This window comes from Quercus robur, chromosome 1, assembly GCF_932294415.1.
Source record: "Quercus robur chromosome 1, dhQueRobu3.1, whole genome shotgun sequence".
NCBI classification, from domain to species: domain Eukaryota; kingdom Viridiplantae; phylum Streptophyta; class Magnoliopsida; order Fagales; family Fagaceae; genus Quercus; species Quercus robur.
In genome coordinates, this window is record NC_065534.1 from 37,615,403 (window position 1) to 37,636,054 (window position 20,652).

Genomic DNA, 20,652 nt, shown 5'->3' on the forward strand with positions numbered 1-20,652 from the left:
AAAATGACCCCTGAACAGTGCGGTCTTGGTTGCCGCAACTCACAGAGGGTTTGGGAAGATAGATGATGGGACGAGCACTTGAGTAATGACCTGCATGATCAACAAATAGAGGGCTAAGGTCGACTGGAAAGAAATATATAATGTGAGAAATCCTCCAAGAATGGGGGATCGAAAAAGGAGGCGAAGGAAGAAAGAAAAGGAGAAGACAGTATCAATTTGCATAATTTTGGAAACCTCTGTAACCTAGTATTGAAGGAAGGAGAAGAACATTAAGTTCCTCCCCGAGGACAAAATTTCATGCTTTAGTCTATATCCTTGTTATTCAATCCATACATAACCGTGTCTAGTTGTTGTAATCCTAACTAAGACCTAGTTCTTAAATTCATTCTTTATAAATTTATCGTATTGGGCTAGTTGGGCTTGAGTCTACTCATCTAATAGCATAAGTGCTCAAACCCACTCCCTACAGTAATAACAAATAATTATGGCAATAATATATTTATTATTATTATTAGGTAGCTTTTTCTTTTTTTTTTTTTAGTAAGTATTATGAAATAGTTGATTTAAAAATAAAATAAACTCCCTTATATATATATATATATATATATATATATATTGTTCTTTTTGGCAATTTACCACTCAAACTACAACTTTTATAAGTGCTAGTCAAACACTTAGGTTATATTTCGTAACAGTTTTTATTTTCTATTTTCAAAAACTTGTTTTTAGACATATAAAGAAAACAATTTTCTTGTATTTTTGAAATCAAAAACATGTTTGGTTAGTTGAAAAAAAAAAGTTTTTTGAAGAAAAAAATAGAAAATACTAAAATATGTTGTTACTAGGATTTGAACTCTAATGCTAACTCATTAAGTAAGACAAATTCATTAAATTAAATATGTGTTTTCATTAACTTTTGAAAATTAGAAACTAAAAACAGCATTTTATATGTTTTCAGTTTCCTTCACAAATTGAGTTTTGAAAACAGTTTTTGTTTTCAGTCCATTTTGGGTTGCCAAACAAGTTTTTTAGTCTCAAAAATTTAAAAAAAAAAAAAAAAATTGAAAACGGAAAATAAGGGGAAAAAAACAGTTACCAAACATACCCTTTGTTTTTTCAAAAAGCACTTATTAACAGTTTTTACCAAACACTCAGCTTTTTCAAAAAGCTCCGTTTATACACTTTTATTCCTCTCTTTACAAATTGACCTCCACATGCTCGGCCCACACCAACATATTCAAATGAACCCATTATTATTGTTTGATGGAATCTCAAACATTAACAACAAAATGCATAAAATTGAACCTCATAATTAAAGCAGAAATCAATGACAGCCAAATGGAGTTAACAAAAATTATAAATCACAGAAGAGCTGTGCGAGAGGTTGGGTCTGATGGAGGGATTGGGTGAGAAGAGAGGTATTTAGAGCATCCACAGCAGTGGAGCTAAATTTTTAGCAATTTAGCTCCATCAAAAATTACTTTATCTATTTTACCTACACACATGCTACAGTAGTAGATCTATTTTAGCTTTTAACACAATAAAATAATATATTCATCACAATAAAATAATATTTATACTACAATAAAATAATAATATTTCTACTATAATAAAATAATATCTCACCACCACCACACAGCACAAACATCCTCCTCCACCACCACCACCACCACCAACAGTCCACAGCAGAGAAAAAAAAAAAAACCAAATCAAGGCTCAAGCAAACGACGCATAGTTCGCTCCTCCGTTGTTCCCAGTTCGAGTTCGAAGACCTCTTCCAATCCCTAGTTTCTCGGTTCCCTTCCGTCAATTCCTTGGAATTCATCGCTCTGGCGCTCGGTTTCGCCGGCGGTTTCACTCTCCACCGCCACTCCAAGGATCGACTGAGACATCGAGGCGATTCCGATGTCGGGGAGTGGATTCTCTTCACCAGTCTGACGCCGTTTAGCCAGTTCGTGTTCCTACGGTGCCCTTCAGTGTCGTTCGCTGAAGGCAAGGACGTGAACGAGAGGCTGGCGAAGGAGGACAGGCATTTCGTGAGGTTGAACAAAGGAAGAATGGTGGTGAGGAGCGACGGTGACGGCGTGGGCTGGGACAGTTGGGACGGCGACGGCGTGGGCTGGGACGGCGGAGATGGAGAGCTGGAGAGAGATGAGAGCTTGAGAGAGATGAGAGTTGGAGAGAACTGAGAGTCCAGGTGAGAGAAAAAAAGAATGAAAAAAATAAAGTGAGTTTTTATTATTTTAATCGGGAGTTGGATTAAAAAAAAAAAAAAAAATTTTTAGATGAGTGCTACAGTGCACATCTATAGATAGATGTGCAATGTAACAAATCAGCTAAATTTTATGAGTTTGGCTCCACTGCTGCAAATGCTCTTAAGAGAGAGGAGCTGGACGAGGATTGTAGTGAAAGTAGTTATAGAGAGTGTGACTATATAAACTATAAAGCATTATAGTTTGACTCAAACAGTGTTATTCATGAATTTCTAAAATCACCTCTAGTTTAAGCCAATTAAAAATTGCCCATATTTAAAGTACGGTAAAGAGGAGAAAAAGGATGGAGGACAGAATTAGAGGATGCTGAAAGTGTTCATCTAATTACAAGCAGTAGTTCTCACCATCCGCAGTACATTAGAATGTCTCGTGGACATAATCAACTCCATTTCCACATGAAAATAAAGCATCAAATCTTTTTAGTAAACAAAATACCCAAATTTCTTTGAGGGAACATCTCATGCCTCTCTAAAGTCATTTTGATCAAGTGAGTACAACTTAGGTTTAAACAAGTGCAACATCAAAAGAACAAACAGCATTGACAAAAAAATAACCCAGAAATACTCACAACAATGCGAAAGCATATAGAGGAGAACAAGTATTTTCATATAGATCTTTAACTATTGTTAAGACTTGGAAAGCCGACCAATAAACATCATATACTTTGAAAAGTAGTCAACCAGATAACTAAGTATACAAAAAAAATTTAGTTAAAACAAATAACTCATATTAATGGCATTCACATTCCTGATTCCTGAAGGGATATTGACAACGAGCAGCAGAAGCCGGACAAATAAATAAACATTCCCCGAATAGCATTCACACTGTTTAAGGATATTGACAAAGAGCAACCTTTACTTTGCCGCCAATTAACACTCCAACTAGGAGATTGACTTCCTCGGCAGCCTAGATAAAAATCCAAGAAATTCAATGCCTAAATTTCAACAACTCTTGGCATTTTTCCTTAACTACAGACAAGTTAAGCAATTTTAGATATGCCTCCAAATCTGCTCATACATTTTTTCAATCCAGATAGCTACCTAAATGAGTGTTCTAACATGGACTTTTAGTACCACAAAAGAATCATAGGATAAGAAAATATATATGATAACACTAACTTGGCATGAAGTCCCTTCAACTAAGTTTTGATGTGCGCTCTTACTATTCTTTGTTGTCTAGTTCTCTTAACTGCTGAATTTCCTTGGTCTTTGCTTGGGAGAGTATTTGGTATGTAAAGGTACCTAAAAGGGTGTCCTTTTTATGGACAGCAGCTTGGGATGGGATACTTACCATTGATAATCTTGTTAAGTGAGGCCAATCCCTAGTTAATCGGTGCTGCATGTGTCGATGTGATGGGGAATCTATGGATCACCTATTGTTACACGTTTGCTCAAGCTCTATGGAATGAGGTGCTTGGAATCCAGTGAGTGATGCCGGAGACTGTTATTTCTCTCCTTTTTGCATGGCAGAATTGGATGGGAAAACAACGGTCACAGATCTGGAATATGGTTCCAAGATATCTGATGTGGTTAATTTGGCAGGAAAGCAATACCCATACCTTTGAAGATAAAGAGAGATCTTTAGGTCTCTTAAAATCTCTTCTTTTTGGTACTCTGTTTCAGTGGTCTAGACTCTAGAATTTGGGGTTACACACAATGTATTTTTATTCAAGCTTTCTATCAGGTTAATCTTTGAGTTCTATGTATTTGTTTCAAGTTCAGAGTGTTCACCATCGTGAACACTGTACTTTTTTATTACCCATAAAAAATATATATATTTAAAAACAAAACAAAAAAAATTTTCAATTTAAGAAAGAAGCACAACCAATTGAGGGGAAAATAAAATACACTCATGTTTCGGTTACACATTTTCACTAACAATTGGTAGGCAACACAAATGCAACATCATCACCAAAAATACCAAATTCCAACTCCTCACAACACCACCAAATTAAAAAGAACAGAAAATTTTCAAATTAAGCCACAAACCCATACAATAATTTCATTGCTAATCCATAATACTGATGTGTCCCCCAAACCTAGAACCTACCCAAAGCCAGAAATTAAACTAAATTCTCATAACCCAAAAACCAAGAACCTCATATCAAAAACTCTACCTTCTTGAGATGCAATTAGAGAGAGAGACATGCATTTGCTACTTCAATTTCATAAACCCCATTGGGAGTTTCCTTGATCCAGCAGCCATGGCTCCTCAATCACTCAAGGAATCAAAGAGATGAAAGAGTAATTTTGATGGCTTGAATTTATTTTAAAAAGCTAAAGTGCCTAATCTTTTCTTGTGAAATATTGTAACTTTCACAGAAATTGGTTGGCTCCTAATGAGTGAGTTTATTGTAGGCAAGAACCGGAGGGAAGACTATCTAAATTTTGGCAAAATCTGGGGATGGTTAGGGCTTATTGGAATGCTCTTAGTTAGTGAATAAGGAAGCTCATATGTAGCAGTCTAATTATTCTGTATGTGGTGAAAAAGGGGGGTGGGGGGGGCGGGGGGGGAGGTGGAGATCCAATTTATACCATTTAAAATAAAATAAAAAAGAAGAAGAGTCAAATGTAAGGCAAAGATAGCCAGAAAACAGGAATGTCATACCAATGAGCTATATTAGTACTTCCTCCTTCCATAATAATAGGACTAAGGGTTAGATTGCAATTTCAAGATCCACTAAGTGCATGTGTAACTTATAAAAAAAAAACAAAAAAGGAGTGCCATACGCCACTTATCCAGGAATGCATAACCATGAGTGTAAGATTATATAAAACTTAGTTTCATTAAAAGTTCAAAGGTGATAATGTAATCTTGCGTTGATTGTAGTTGGGTAATAAAAAAGAAGAAGAGTCAAATGTTAGGCAAAGATAGCCAGAAAACAGGAATGTCATACCAATGAGCTATAGCTTAACTGGTATTTCCTCCTTCCATGATAATAGGACTAAGGGTGAGATTGCAGTTTCAAGACCCACTAAGTGCATGTGTAACTTATCAAAAAAAAAACAAAAAACAAAAAAGGAGTGTCATACGCCACTTATCCAGGAATGCATAACCATGAGTGTAAGATTATATAAAACTCAGTTTCATTAAAAGTTCAATGGTGATAATGTAATCTTGCGTTGATTGTAGTTGGGTTTTAAGAGAGAGAGAGAGAGGAAAAAAAAAGAAGCCCCAGGAACAGGACAATTGGCTGGGGATACGGCTCATGAAGCAGAGATTACCAGTTCAAATCTCCCCTTCCCCATCCCATAGGGGCAAAAACTTATTGTTAAATAAAATAAAAATAAAAAAGCTCAATTGTTTTTTAAGTTGAGCTTAAAAATGAGCATATTGGAATGAAAATCTTCCATGTTTTGGATCAAGCAGTCTGAATCAAGGTTCACTAGAATAACAATGAAATATGGTAACTCTGAGAGCATCCATTGATTCTGCCAGGTCTTATTAGTTTTTAAAGAGAATATATTCATATAGATATGCTATTGGTACAATGACTATAAAGTCAAAAAGAGAAATCTCTTAAACCAGTTGAGCCAATGAGAATAATTGCTACTGCAGTGAATATACAGCATGTCAAATTGGACATCTGAATTTTAGGCATCAATGAGGTTCATTTTCTCAAAATGATGTATCCTTACAGCCAAGAGTTGACCAGGCTAATGATTATGTTATTATTGTAGTTTGTCTGTACCAACAAAATTTTTAATACACAACACGCCAACTAGATGACTGCATTAAAGGATACACTAGAATTTCAACACAACAAATTGTCAAGATATCTTTTCCCTTACTTTCTTCTATTTTTCTTCCCCAACAACCCCCCTGCCCCCCCAAAAAAAGGTGTCAATTGTGGCATTGCCAAAAAGAGTGTAGAGAGTTAACATTCACCTCATAGCCTAGGCTCAAAGAGGGTCTTTAGCATCTGCATCAGCACTGATACGACTATCATAAGTTTCATATTCAAAATCCTCATCACGAGCTTCCATTGTTTTTCCAAAAACAAACGATTTTGTCCCCATTGTTGTGAAAGGCATTAAACCAAAAGCTCGGGCTGTTTTGATCTACCTAGCAACCTTCCTCTGGGCCTTGGCACTAATGCGAGTCTGCACAATGAACAAGGAAATAACAGGAAGATTCACGTCATTGTCAGCAGCAGTTCAAAATCAAATTTAATCCCTAGAAGCTTAATGAATTTCAAAAAGACGCAGGCATCATTCCTTTTGTATTTGCTTCCTTTTTACCTTGCTCCTCTTGATAATGATTCCGGCCTCTGTTATGAAGTTTGCAAGGAATCTGACATTCTGCATAGAACAAATAACGAAGATTAAGAAGGCAAACATAGCCTAATTTGAAATTAAAATCACTGCAGTAGTCAATATGATTTTTACAAAGGGAGAAAAAAGTGCTAATGTATATCATAGAAATATAAGCTCAATCAGAGGGCAATAAAGAAAGATCTCAATAGCCACCAGATCAAACAAGAAAAGGCCAAAACCTAATTTTGACAGTCTTTGGTAGCAGACAAGAAAAATCATAAAATCAAAATCAATATAACCCTGTTACAATTTTTTTTCACCCACCTCCATCTACCTTTTTACTGTTCATATATATGATTTTCCTAAGAAAATAGTAACTGAATCAATTACAATTTTTTAAGGTTCACGCAACTCACAAACCCATATGGAATTGAATCCATGACCTTACTCTTTACCTTTGTATATGAGGAAGGGATACAATTAGACCCAAAGACCAAATGCAATTAATTAAAATTGGCATATGAAAGAAATGGGGAAAAAGCTCAACTTTAAAGATTTAAGACATTGAAATGCACTATTCCACCAATCCAGTGGTCACATCTACTCTTACATGATCAATAATCTTAAATCACAATCATTAGAATTTTATCACTCTAGTTTAGATCTTGATCAATATTAGTGATAAGCATGGGATGTGATTGGACCTACCACTATACAGCATGGCAATCATACTTCCATGATTGCATTTAAAAGAATATATATCTATTCATAATGTAATTCTATACTCATCATATGAGAGGGAGTGTACTAAATCAGACTCACCCTAAAGTCAGCCTTTCTCAAAACCTCCTCCGTGGTAACTTCAAACTCAGTCCTTTTGAAGGGTTTCCTTACTCCTGGCTTCGTAAGATCAAGGTCCTGCATAAAGCCAGGGACTGCTTAACAAGACAATTCAGCATGAATGATGGTAAAAAGAAAATACAAAGCAGGTCATAGCAGCAACAATAAACTGAAACAAAAACATACAACTATAATATTTTGTAGAATATACCAAATGAAATTGTGGGTAATGGCCTATGGATTATTTGACACCCTTAACTTATGACATCATTGAACCAATTGTATATATTTTCAAAGGAAGAATTACTGTTTCAAATTACCTTAAATATATAACCAGTAGACTTTATTGCTTTCCCTCCCAATCAAAAAGTTAAGAACTGTTAACTTTACAAAGAACATAAACATGGATTTTTTATAACAATCATCTCATGGATCAAGAATGGGCACATCCATTGATTTAACTCAATTTGAGAAAAATAACAAAGTGTCCACATTCCACACACAAAAGCATGTTCAAATATAAAAATGCACAAGTTCATGAGATTTTTGGGCAAAAGCAAAATAGAAAACAAGTGAACCAAAAATATATGCCACATATAAATCTCACATTCTATGACTTCCCTGATTGAACATATTTCGTTAGAGAATACATTAGACACTCTGAACAAACCAGGTAGCTCAAAGGTAAGCTTTAATATTTTCAAATTAGCCTAAAACCTTGATTATTAAAAAACTGTAATAGCTGAAGACAAAGGCCTCAGCTGATATCATATAGCACATACCTTTGTCTCATAAGTCATTCCGAGCCTAAAATTCATATCTGGTCTAAATGAATAATCATCTTTCTCTATTTCTTGCTCATCAAATTCAAAATACGTGGCTGCTTTCTTCAACTTCCCATCCATTCCATCCAATAATGTATTAAAACTTTCATCTAGGCCATCTAAAATCTGGGAATTACTTCCTTCGCCCATTCTAGAACCTGACCAGTCACGAGCCTTCCCAAGTCTATCAAGCTTTTCAAAAAAGGCATCAGACTTCGAATTACCCCCAGAAAAGTCACCAAATATCCGACGCTCAAACTCGTCAGCAGACTCTATTGAGTCAGTTTGCTTATCACCAACACCACTCCCTGTTTAAAGATCAAATGCACCAAAATCATAATTTTTAAGCTTACAAAGCTGGACCCGAGAAAATCTAGAAAAACAAAACCAAAACCATGACCCAGATTAGAACAAAATAACACATATTGATTCATGAAAGCTCCATGAAATTTCTCCTTAATATACATGCATTAACCACAAGCACTTAGTCTCAAAAAGCAAGCAATATGCAAATACAAATGAAAGATAAAAAGAAAATACCTGCAGTTGCATTTGTAGAGAGAATTCGAACTATATGTGGTCGCTGAAATCTCCGCAATAAGCCATTGTGACAGGAGCGAAAGGCAAAGTGAACAATTTTCATTTCCTGAAAGGCAAAGTGAATAATTTTCATTTCCTATATATATATATATACAGAGAGAGAGAGAGAGAGAGAGATGGGTCATGCTTATATTCAATTAGGTGCGTTTGATTCGCTGGGATCTTACATTATACGTAATATTACATTATTATAATTTTACATTAATATAATCTCAATATAAGAATACAACATTACATTGTTTAAAAAGGTGATGTGATATATTTTATAATTTTAGATCATGGTAATGTTAGAAAAAATAAAATAAATAAAAAACTTTAATGTCACATAATCGTAATGTGTATTACATTGAGAGCACATCACAGCGAACCAAACGTCCCCTTAAGACAGAGAAGAAAAAGGAGAAGAAATACTGAGAATGTGAGAGATGGAATAATGGTTTTAAGAACCGGACTGGTCAAAGAATTGGAAAAATAAGCGATTCTTGGTTCTCAAGTCAAACCGGTGGTCAAACCAATTTTGTCATAAATAATTTAATTAATGATCTTTAAATTATAAAAATAAATATATAATAATTATAATCACTAATGTTTAGTTTTAAAAAAAAAATCACATCTTAAATTTAAGAAATAAAAAATTTAAAAAAAAATGTAACTAAACATAGTAACATTACAAAATAATCATCTTTAACCATAGAGATAATAATCACTCAATAAAACCAAATAAGTTCTAAATTTCATTACATCCAAACAACAAATAAGTTTTAAATTTTGGTAACATAGCAAGTCTCAATAGTCATTTCATAAAAACATAATTGAAATCAATATCATAATTCAAATTAAATCCACCACGACCATCATTATTATCATCATGCACTATTAACACACACATACAATTCATTCATAACCAAAAGATCACAGAGTCCATATAAATATAAATCCAACAGCAACAACAAAATGAAATTGCAAATAAAAATCCTAGCTACATAGATTTACATAACCATTCTCAAAATTATTGGGCTGTATTGAAATTTCTTGGTAATAGGCATTAATACAAGTACAAGTGTGTAAACAAATACGTAACCAATATAAGATAAATGAGAAAGCTACAAATCCAAGTCTAAGTGAGCAGCAATGAATAGTAAATGAAGCTTGGTTGTTGTCATTCCAATACATAAACCTATTTTGCATTTACAGTTCGACTAGGAAAGGAAAAAAAAAAAAAAAAAAAACCTCGTAGCGACCGCTGAGGTGGTCGGAGTCGACCGCTGCAACTGGTTATGAGAGTTTACTGTTGAGAGACTTTTCGAGAGTAGAGACTGAGGACCTCTGTCATTTCTCGATTAGGCGAAAGAGAAATTGGAGTGGATTGGGGTTATCATGAAACGACACAGTTTTGCCGAAAGCAACGGTCTTTTTTGGGTTTTGGTTGCTCTATACGTATCTTTTCTTGGGCCTTCTTTTTATTGCCTATTACGATAAGTCTTCTATGGCCCAAAAACAAAAAAGACGGACTATGATGGAATTATCAAAAAAAAAAAAATTACTATACATATGAGATTGAATTTTGAAATCAGAATTATATTTTGGATTTGTATTTTTTTTTTTTTAAAATGATAGGAGGAGTGATTAGAGCGAATTTCTAAAAGAAAATTGGATTTGTAAATTTTTTTTTTTTTTGGGTAAATAAGAGTTTATTTATGATAATGATTATAATGATTAATGAGTTTAGTCTAGTGATTTCATGAACTCATGATTTCTAACCATAAAAATCATAAGTATGACCAACTAAGTCTTTGGGACCATTCTTAAATATCCACGTAGGTATTTATTTGCTATATGTGAGAAAATGAACTACACATGTTGAGAATAACCAAGTGAAAGTCCCAAGTCTTGACGTTATGCCCCTCTCTTCCATCAAAATTATTGGAATTTGGTAGGTAGTGATGTCACAAAAACCATTTTATCTTACCTAAATTCAGCCACCCTTCCCCATCCCATCAACGATACCTTCATCACCTTAATACGAAAAATAAAAAACCCACAGTCTGTTAATGATTTTTGACCTATAAGCCTATACAATGTATTTTATAAATTTTTTTCTAAGGTATTAGCAAATAGATTGAAAAAAATTATACCACAAGTCATTACAGAACATCAAAGTGCCTTTACAAAAAACCGCTTGATCTCTGACAATATTCTTATTGCTTTCGAAACTCTCCATAGCATGAAAAATCACAAAAATGGCAAAACTGGTTATATGGCCCTTTAAGTTAGACATGAGCAAAACATATGATAGGGTGGAGTGGTCTTTCTTGGAAAAAATTATAGAGAAATTGGAGTTCAAAGATAGATGGATTAATCTTATGATGATTTGTGTCAAAAGCATGTCTTACTCGATTCTAGTAAATGGTGAACCAAAAGGACTAATCCATCCTACAAGGGGCATCTGGCAAGGCAACCCTGTATCACCATTCCTTTTCCTTTTGTGCACCGAAAATGATGGCACTATTAGGGGGTTCTACCTTGGTAGAAGAAATCCAAGACTAACCCATCTACATTTTGTAGATGATAGTGTGCTCTTTTGCAGGTCAAATCAACAAGATTGTCAAAAGTTGTTGGAAATTTTGGCTACTTATGAAAGTATTTCGAGGCAGCAAATAAACAAGAGGAAAACAACTTTGTTTTTTAGCAAGTCAACCACAGATGCATCAAAAACAGAAATAAAGGAAGCTTTAGGGATACCAAAGATCTTGCACTATGACAAGTATTTGGGGCTGCCATCATTTATTGATAGACACAAAAAAGCAAGTTTTGATTACATCAAAGAAATAGTGTGGAGGAAATTACAGGGTTGGAAAGAGAAGTTATTGTCACAAGCAGGTAGAGAAATTCTGATAAAGGCGGTGGTTCAAGTCATTCTAACTTATACAATGAGTTGTTTTATGCTTCCACAAAGCCTTTTTCATGAAATTGAGGGGCTTATACGTAAGTTTTGCTGGGGGCAAAGGGGAGACTCTCGAAAAATTCATGGGGTAAAATGAAGTGATAGGTGTGATCCAAAGTCAAAAGGAGGAATGAGTTTTAAAGAGTTATCTCTTTAATGAAGCACTCCTTGCAAAACAAACTTGGCGCTTGTTGCATAATAAAAATTCTTTGTTCTATAGAGTTTTTAAATTGAGGTTTTGCCCAAATTGTTCAATCCATGGATGCAAAAGAAGGGCATGGAGGCTCTTATGCTTGGAAAAGCATTTTGAAATGTCAGGGTATGATTAGAAGAGGAGCGAAATGGAGAGTTGGGAATGGTGAATCAATTAAGATTTGGGGCGATAACTGGCTGCCTATAATAAACAAATTTGGAGTGCACGGTCCTTTGACGACAGAATTCCAAGACGCTGCTGTAAGTACTTTAATTGATCCCTTTTCTCATACTTGGGATCATAACTCTTTAGTTGCTGCCCTTGGTCCCACTAATGTAGATTTGGCTAAAAAAACCCTCTTTAACCGTGGGCATGCCAACGAAAGTGAACTTGGTAAGAAGAAGCGTGATCAATGATTCAACCTGTCTTTCTTGCACGAACCAACCAAGGCGAGGATGTTATACATGCACTATGGTTCTACCCGAGCTTATCACAAATCTGGGATGTAGACCCACAATGGCAATTTAGACAAGGCTCTTCACATCCAGACTTTGCTCAGTTGCTATCCACGGTGCTGGAATCGAGGTGTAACATTGAGCTGTTTGCGATGCTAACTTGGACTATGTGGTTTAGGCACAACAAAGCTAGCTTCTCATCGCCGGATTTTCCACTTGATCAAGTGCTGCAGCGAGTGATGGTCTTCAAGATTTTCAGGCAGCCTAATCACCAGTCCAACCACAAGTAGTGAGGCCGACATTGAGATGGACAGCCCCTCCTGATGGCTTATACAAAATAAATTTTGATGCAACATTGTTTTCCACTTTGGACAGAGTTGGGATAGGAGTAATCATTCGGGACTGTAAAGGTTTGGTCATGGCCTCTTTGTCTCACTCCATTTCCCCGCCTCTTACTGTGCTAGAGACTGAAACTATGGTTGCAGCAAGAGCCTTGGAGTTTGCTCAAGAATTGGGGCTAGATTCGGATATTTTAGAGGGAGATTGTGAAGTACTAATGAACTCATTGAAGGAGGATTCGCTACATTTAGCCTCGTCTGGTCTTTTAATCAAAGAAGTAAAAGCTATAGCTAAATCTTTTCAATGTATTAGTTTTTCTCATGTTCGTAGGGAAGGTACTATGGTAGCTCACAACCTAATTAAGCATGCACGTCATGTTACTGATTTTTTAGTATAGATGAAAGATGTCCCATCACACACATTAATTGCTTATCAGATAGATTTGCCAATTGATTAATAAAGTTTGAAGTTTTCATTCTTGAAAAAAAAAAAAAAAAGTGATATATACATACACACACACAAATCTGAGAGAAAATCCAATCATATTCTAAATTGAAGTCTAATTTTGCGCCACATGTCTGATTTAATTTTTAAATTTGTGTGTCAAGTGAATTATTAGGTGCAAAAATCAAAAAGTTTAAATTCAATTAAATTCTAAATTGAAGTTCAATTTTACGCCATGTATCCCATATAATTTTTTAATTTTTGTTGCAAGTGAATTATTGGATGCAAAAACTGAAGAGTCTAAATCATATATATATATATATATAAGATGATTTCGCTATTTGGACTAGGTTTTTATGTAATTCAAAAATACCCTCATCATTAATGAAAAATAACTTCTCTTATAAATAGGGTTATAAATGTCAAATAAAAATTTTCATTTTGAATTCAAAAAGAGAACTCCTAAAATTTAGGATTTTTTTTTCCTTTTACGTTTGTAAGGACCAGATTTGAATCCCTAGCCCAACAGATGGATGGACTGAGGCCCAAAAAATCCAAAACAATGAATTTGTAGAGAATGGGTTGGAAAATTGGGCTCTAATAAATCAGAAAAATACAAAAGTAGATTTTTATGACAAGAAGATGTAAATGGACAGGTTTATAATGAAGAAAATCGTCATCGACAAAGTCTGAGGAGATCCATTCTTATATATTTCTTTCAGATTTGATTACAAAGTCAGTTCTTAATGCTACAATAATTTTCTCTTTCTTTCTCGATCCCTTTCTCCTGTTACCTCTCTCTCCTTTTATACTTCCTTCTCCTCTCATCCTTGTCCTCCACATGCATGCTAGATGGCTGGTGTTGATATTTGTCCCATCAGCACCTTCCATAAGTCTTGTGTAGTAGTTGCAAGGCTAATAACCTTTGTCATCCAATAAAAGTAAAACACCCCAATTTAAAAAATAAAAAAGAGAACTCCTAAAATTTAGCCTTCTTTCCCTTCACGTTCATCTTATTTTTCCTATATACCCAAACTTTTCTCTATATCACTACACCACTTTCAAACACGTTCAAAAAATAAATATTACAGTTAATGCTTATCTCTAAAATTTATCATTTTTATGTGTTTGAAAAATAAAAATATATATTTCCAAATTATGATAGATGCAAATTATTAATCTTTACCCAAAAAAAATAATAGAAGAGTTTCTGAGCATGTGCAATGCGCGTGCTTAGAGGCTAGTGTGTGTGTGTGTGTGTGTATCTATACTATTATTTAAGGGGCTTCTCTTGTTTGGACTGAGCATTTTTTTAATTCCAAAATGCCCATACAGCTTACATTTAAGTAGGGCCAAAACTTAAGAATAACACTATAAAAATATATCGCTAACTCTCACCTAAAACATTTCCTACAAAATAAGATTACTCTCCCACTAACCCACTTCTTCAAAATAACTATATGTTTACTTCTTTTTTTTTTAATAGAAAAACAAGTTAAACAAAAAATAAAAAATCATGCTCATGTTTATCTTCCTATCAAAAAAACTTTTAAAAAAAAATCCTCAAGTTTATTAAATATATATATATATATACACACACATTTGATTACAATTTAAACTACTTTTAACTTATTTTAAAAAAAACTAATTGCTCTTAACTTCATATAATTATCTAAATTGACAATATCAAATCCTTCATTGTCCACTAGCCTCTAAGCACACGCGTTTCATCACACCCCTAGGTATATTTGTGATTGAAAAATGTAGTAATCTCATATTATAATGGATACAAATTATTAACCTTTACCAAAAAAAAAAAAAAAAGAGTATATATATAATTGTGATTATTTTTAAATGTACCAGTGTTTATGCACAGAATTATACACTAGTTATAATAATGTATACAAAACATTATCAAATTATGAAGTTTTAGGAGAGTATTATAAATAGGGAGTGGATTAGTTTGGCCAAAGGTTATATATATATAATTTCAACATACATAATATTAGAGACTTTACTAGTTGAGTTAACTGGAACTTACTGTCTGGCCAAAGGTTGGAACTTAAAATACCACTTCTTTATGTCCCAAAAAAAAAAAAAAAAAAAAAAAATGTCTATAGGGTATGCCTTATTAGCAAAATACTAAATAAGGCAAGTTTGACTCACCTTAACTATAGTGAAGATGTATTTTCACACTTAAATAAATAAAAAATTAAATAATGTTACCTCTTAACTATTGGTAATAAGGACTTGGGTAAATTGCAAATAACACTCATAAAATTTGAGGGTGATTGAATTTTACATCTTGAAGTTTCAAAATTTGGATTTTACCCCCAAAAGTTTGGAAATGTTTAGATTTTACACCCTGATATTTTAGAATTTGAATTTTACCCTTATATTTTAAGAGTGTTTGAATTTTATTCCCTAAAGTTCTGGGGTATTTGGATTTTACACCCTAAAGTTTTAGAATTGGGGGTATAAAACCCCAATATTTTCAAATTTTAGGAGATAAAATCTAAATTATGAAACATCAGGGTATAAAATCCAAGCACTTCAAATTTTAGGATATAAAATTCAAATTCTGAAACTTCGGAGAGTAAAATTCAATCACCTCCAAACTTTAAGAGCGTAATTTGCAATTTACTCTAAGGACTTCTATCAAATTTAACATAAAATTCTTTCCTTAGAAAAAAAAATTCCAAAATTTTTATATAGGATCTATTTGGGATCTGCTTATTTTGCTGAAATTGAACACGTTTTTCTGAAAATATTGTAGATAAAGATAAAAGTTAGCTGAAATAGTACAGTGGGACCCATGAATAGTACCAAAAAGTGCAGTGTGGCCTATGAATAGTAGCAAAAATAAGCTAAATAGTAAAATAAGCTGGTAAAAAATAAGTTATCCAAACGGACATAGAGAGTGTGTTTGGGAAGCGCGTTTTGCGCTTCCCACGTCTGCATCTACATTTCTTTCCTTTTCTTTTTTTTTTAAAACTAGCGCCGGTGCACTATTCATGAAACATGAACAGTGCACTAAGGCATATGAACAGTAAAAAATAGTGAACAGTAAATTTTTTATTATTATTTTCAGTTTTTAATTTTCAACAAAATAAGCAATATCCAAACAGAATTTAAGTAAGATATTACTTTACGTAACTTCCTTAAACTCAAAAAATTGTTTGCACCTCATTAGTGTAATAATTTATAAATAAATAAACCCTTAAAAGTAAACTCTAATTAATTTTATTAAACTCGTTTGCCTTTTATAATAATAATAATAATGATAATAATAATAATAAATCCTAAGACCCAAAAGATATTCTAGATACACTGGATAGAATGGAATTCGTTTTAAGCAAAGCAAGTGGCTAGGTGGTTGCTTATCAAAAAAGTGGCTAAGTGGTTTTCAGCAATGGAGTGAGTGGAAGGTTGAATATGTTCATCAAGAATCTTACAAAATCAGGAAGGACGTTGAGTCCCCCCACAGACCGAGACCCACCCATTTTCATTTTCATAATTTTCTCTCAGCCTTTTATTTCATCTCACCATTCAAGTCCCTTTTACAAAAGAATGGTGTCACATCGTGGCCAAGTGACCTATCTTATCGTTAACCTTCCAAAGCGTAAACTCCAAACATTTGGTTCTCCTTTAATACACCCTATAAATCTAACTAGTTTTAGGCTGTTTATTAGGGACACAAGTCATGTTTTGCCCCCACTTCCCCCGTCAAAATTTCTTAAGCCCAATAATACACTTTGATTGAGGTTGACACCTCTAAGACCAGTTTTTGGACAAGCAGCCTCAGCCAAATTTGTGGTCATCATCTGATGCTTAAGTTGGTTGAAAACAACACTTCAGTTTCATTTCATAAAAATAATAACCATTGTTAACACTTGTTGTATTGTACTATGTCTCTAAATTAAATTAAAATGTTCCATCAGAGGTTATAAAAAAAAAACACTTAATAAATAGTTATTTAAAGCAGGAAGATGTTGAGAGATTAAAGAAGTAATAGCTTGAAATTGGTAGTTCAACTTTATTTGTTGGATAGAAAGAAATGAGTTTGGAATGCAGGGAGGGTAATGTTCACAAACTAAATAAAAAATTAATTTAAAGATATTAAACTATTAAATAACCTTCAAATATTTATCATATTTATGTGATGGATGAAATTGTCTTCAAGATTCTTTACGTCGTTACCTAACTCTAGGACTTAGTCCAAGAAAGGAGCATTTGAGTTCAATCTCATTTAAGACTGAGGAGATAAGCTTTTTTATACATACATATATATATATATATATATATATTTTTTTTTTTCTTCAAAGGAGATATTCTGATTTGTTTAATTCGTCCATGTATGAACCTAGGCCGGAAATAATGAAATTAAGACAAATAAAGAACTTAGACAGGTTAGGATCTAACGGATAAGATGTTACTATGATAACGCTTAGGTAGAGAAGCCACTCTCTTCACTCCCTCCTATTATTTTTTAATTCATAATAATAAATAAATGAAAAAGACGTCTCATTTTGTCATGGCTTATACCCACTGAGAACTCACTTCTTGAGACAAATGGTTGGGAATTGGGATCAAGGTAGTCTTGGATTAACATCTTATAATAGCCCCTAGTAGAGATTTTGCATGCTGATATGGCCTTGAGCAAGGATAGAGGTGTCAAATGGGTGGGTTTGGGGAGTTTGGGGTGGACATAATTAGGTTGGGTATATAAAACTCATTCACCCATTAAAACCCATTTAACTAATTGTTTTTAACCCAAACCCAACCCAACCCAAACCCAACCCAATCCACCTAATTATCAAAATTACCAAAATGCCCATAAACACGGTAACAGCACAAAGAGGAAAATAGAGGAATGTCCACCATTTGGTTGCTGAGAAAATTTAGAAAAATAAGGAAATGAATTTTGAAAATTGGATTCCAATTATTTAGGAATTGAAAACCAACACAAAAAAAAAAAAAAAAAAAAAAAAATGCTTTCTCCTCCTCCTCCTCCGAAACCCCCAAGCTCATCATCCATCCTAACTTGGCTCGGACCTGAATCTATGGCATCACGTGTCGGGTCAAGTACCTTGTTGACTCACCAAAGAACATTTGGGGATGCCTCGACGAGTCCATGTTTGTCGAGTCCACCGAGTCCATGTTCATCAAATTTTCCTCTACTTCACCATCAATGGCAAATCGTCAAAGGCTCAAGGTTCAGATCTCGCAGCGGAGCCGCAAGCGGTTGCTAGAACGAGAGCTTCCGATTTTGGCTTACACCGATGCGTTGGCTGGCGTCACCGTCATCGACGAGATTCACCCCAATCAGGTTATTCCCGTCGATCATCCAATCGTTTCCAGCTTCAATTCCGTCTAGAATTTTTCTCAAGGTTTGGAAAATGCTTCCTTCGATGCTTCGAACCGCTAGAAATGGACTCTGGTGAGCTCTCTTTTAATGCTTTTGTTAAAGATATTAATGAAATTGGAATGTGTTTGGTTGCCGAGAAAGCTAGGGAAACAAAATAAGAAAATTAGAGTCTAATTTTGTCTGAGGGCTAGGTTTTTTTTTTTTTTTTAATATATGAAAAGGGCTGGGTTGAATTTGGGTATATTATTTTTGGGTTAAATGGGGTTCAATGGGTTCTTAGTTAAAACCCAATGATTATTGGATTATTGGGTTTAATTGGATTGATGCCCATTTAACCCAATTAATAATTGGGTGGGTTTGGGTTCAATTAGAGTGGGTGAATTTAGGTGGACTAATGGGTTTGGGCTTACTTTGCCACCCCTAAGCAAGGATGAAGGTGAATGATGAGGATCATGGCATGGAGAAATTATGAGGTAAGGATAAGTGTACATGGCGACCATAGGTGGAAACTAGAGTCCCCAATGAATACCGACATAAGGATGAATAGATCTATTTTCGAAAGCAAACATCCTATTCCTACCCAAAAGATTTCTATTTTATTTTATGTTTGTGAAAGCTATTAATCGTTTCTTTGCGTTTTGTTATCTTGGACTTGAACTCATACCTGATTAAGAATTGAGTCGTGGTAATGAAAAACCGAGGGGCCGATGAATTGTTTACTCCAAGTAATTGAGGAAGAGGTACGAATTCCTTCTCACAAACTTTACCTTTTCTCTAAATGTTATGTTCATTTAGTTTTCATTTTCCATTTCATGAATGATGCATGATCACTTTTTCTTTCTTTTTATGCATTTTATTTGTGATTGGCTATTCTTTTTTTATTCTCATGTACGCACTGCACCCACGAGCACTCCCAAAATGACAACAAGAGCGGGTTAAGAGTCTGTTTGAGATTCATTTATTTTGCTGAAACTGAAAAAATTTTGCTAAAAGTATTGTAGATAAAAATAAAAGTTAACTGAAATAATACAGTGGGACCCATAAATAGTACAAAAAAGTACAGTGAGACTCATGAATAGTAGCAAAAATAAGCTGAATAATAAAATAAGTTGGCAAATTTAATCATACCAAACAGACACTGAAATTGAGAAATTTGAGCCTTTATGGAAACCAAATAATCGTATGCCTAATCCATAAGTGTACACCATCTTGTGTGCTGAAGTACACCAAAATGAAGTGTCATACTGTTAGGAACCCGGTGGTTCCTAATGGGAATGGATAGGAATTATAGGAGAATTGAAGGAAAATTGACTTAATTTGAGATTGTCACCCTCCATAGAGAAATAAAGAGAGAGAAAGAGAGAGGAAATGCACTAAGCAATGATTAGGGTTTTCTTCAATTGATATCTAATGTTGAATTACAATCATGTATTTATAGGAGATTAGCTCTAATGTTATTGACCCACATGGCTCAAGATAATTGGCTAGTTAATTCAACATGTGCTTTTTGAATTAAGCCATGTGTTAAATGAGCTACATGTGTTTAAATCCTAACTAACTTATCCTAATCTCAACCAACTGGCTAACTACCTAATTAAAGGGATTATAATAATTATTTCATATTCCTAACACATACGTCAGCTATACTCAAAGTCATAACTCAAATTCTTTGTTTACATGTATTTTGATTTCCCTTTCCAGTCTTGTTTTCTTTTCTTTGTTTATATGAAACTAACCATTTCAAGATTTTAGTCATGTTTAATATCAATTTCAATCATAAAAAATGTTTGGAGATTTATGCCATGTTTAGTTTAGTTTCAATTAACTAATTAATTTAGATTTTCTTTGATTAATGTAAAATATTAACAGTTATTTTAAACTATTATTATAAAAAATTAATTTAAAAATATTTTTACAATAAACCAAATGGAGCTTAAATGTAGGATCGTAAACAAGTTGAGCTTTGTTAAGTAGTAAGTGTTCAAGCTTGACTCGACAACGAATGTATAATGTTCAAGCTTAGCTCGAGCTCGAACTCAAACCAAGCCTAAAAATGATTTTTGAGATCAAGCTCGTCAACAAATCTAAAAGTTTGAGCTTGGCTTGGTTTGGCTCA

The 20,652-nt window shown here is 33.9% G+C and overlaps 1 protein-coding gene across 1 annotated transcript; it reads right to left on the reverse strand.

Annotated features, from left to right (window-relative positions):
- Positions 1 to 5,920: 5,920 nt before the first annotated feature.
- On the reverse strand, positions 5,921 to 10,196 carry LOC126688959 (uncharacterized). Its single transcript, XM_050383914.1, has 6 exons — positions 10,024 to 10,196; positions 8,734 to 8,839; positions 8,152 to 8,501; positions 7,352 to 7,447; positions 6,515 to 6,574; positions 5,921 to 6,376 (listed from the first exon to the last, which is right to left on the reverse strand). The coding sequence occupies exons 2-6, from the start codon at positions 8,834 to 8,836 to the stop codon at positions 6,335 to 6,337; spliced, it is 651 nt and encodes a 216-aa protein (XP_050239871.1). The 5' UTR covers positions 8,837 to 8,839; positions 10,024 to 10,196; the 3' UTR covers positions 5,921 to 6,334.
- Positions 10,197 to 20,652: the final 10,456 nt, after the last annotated feature.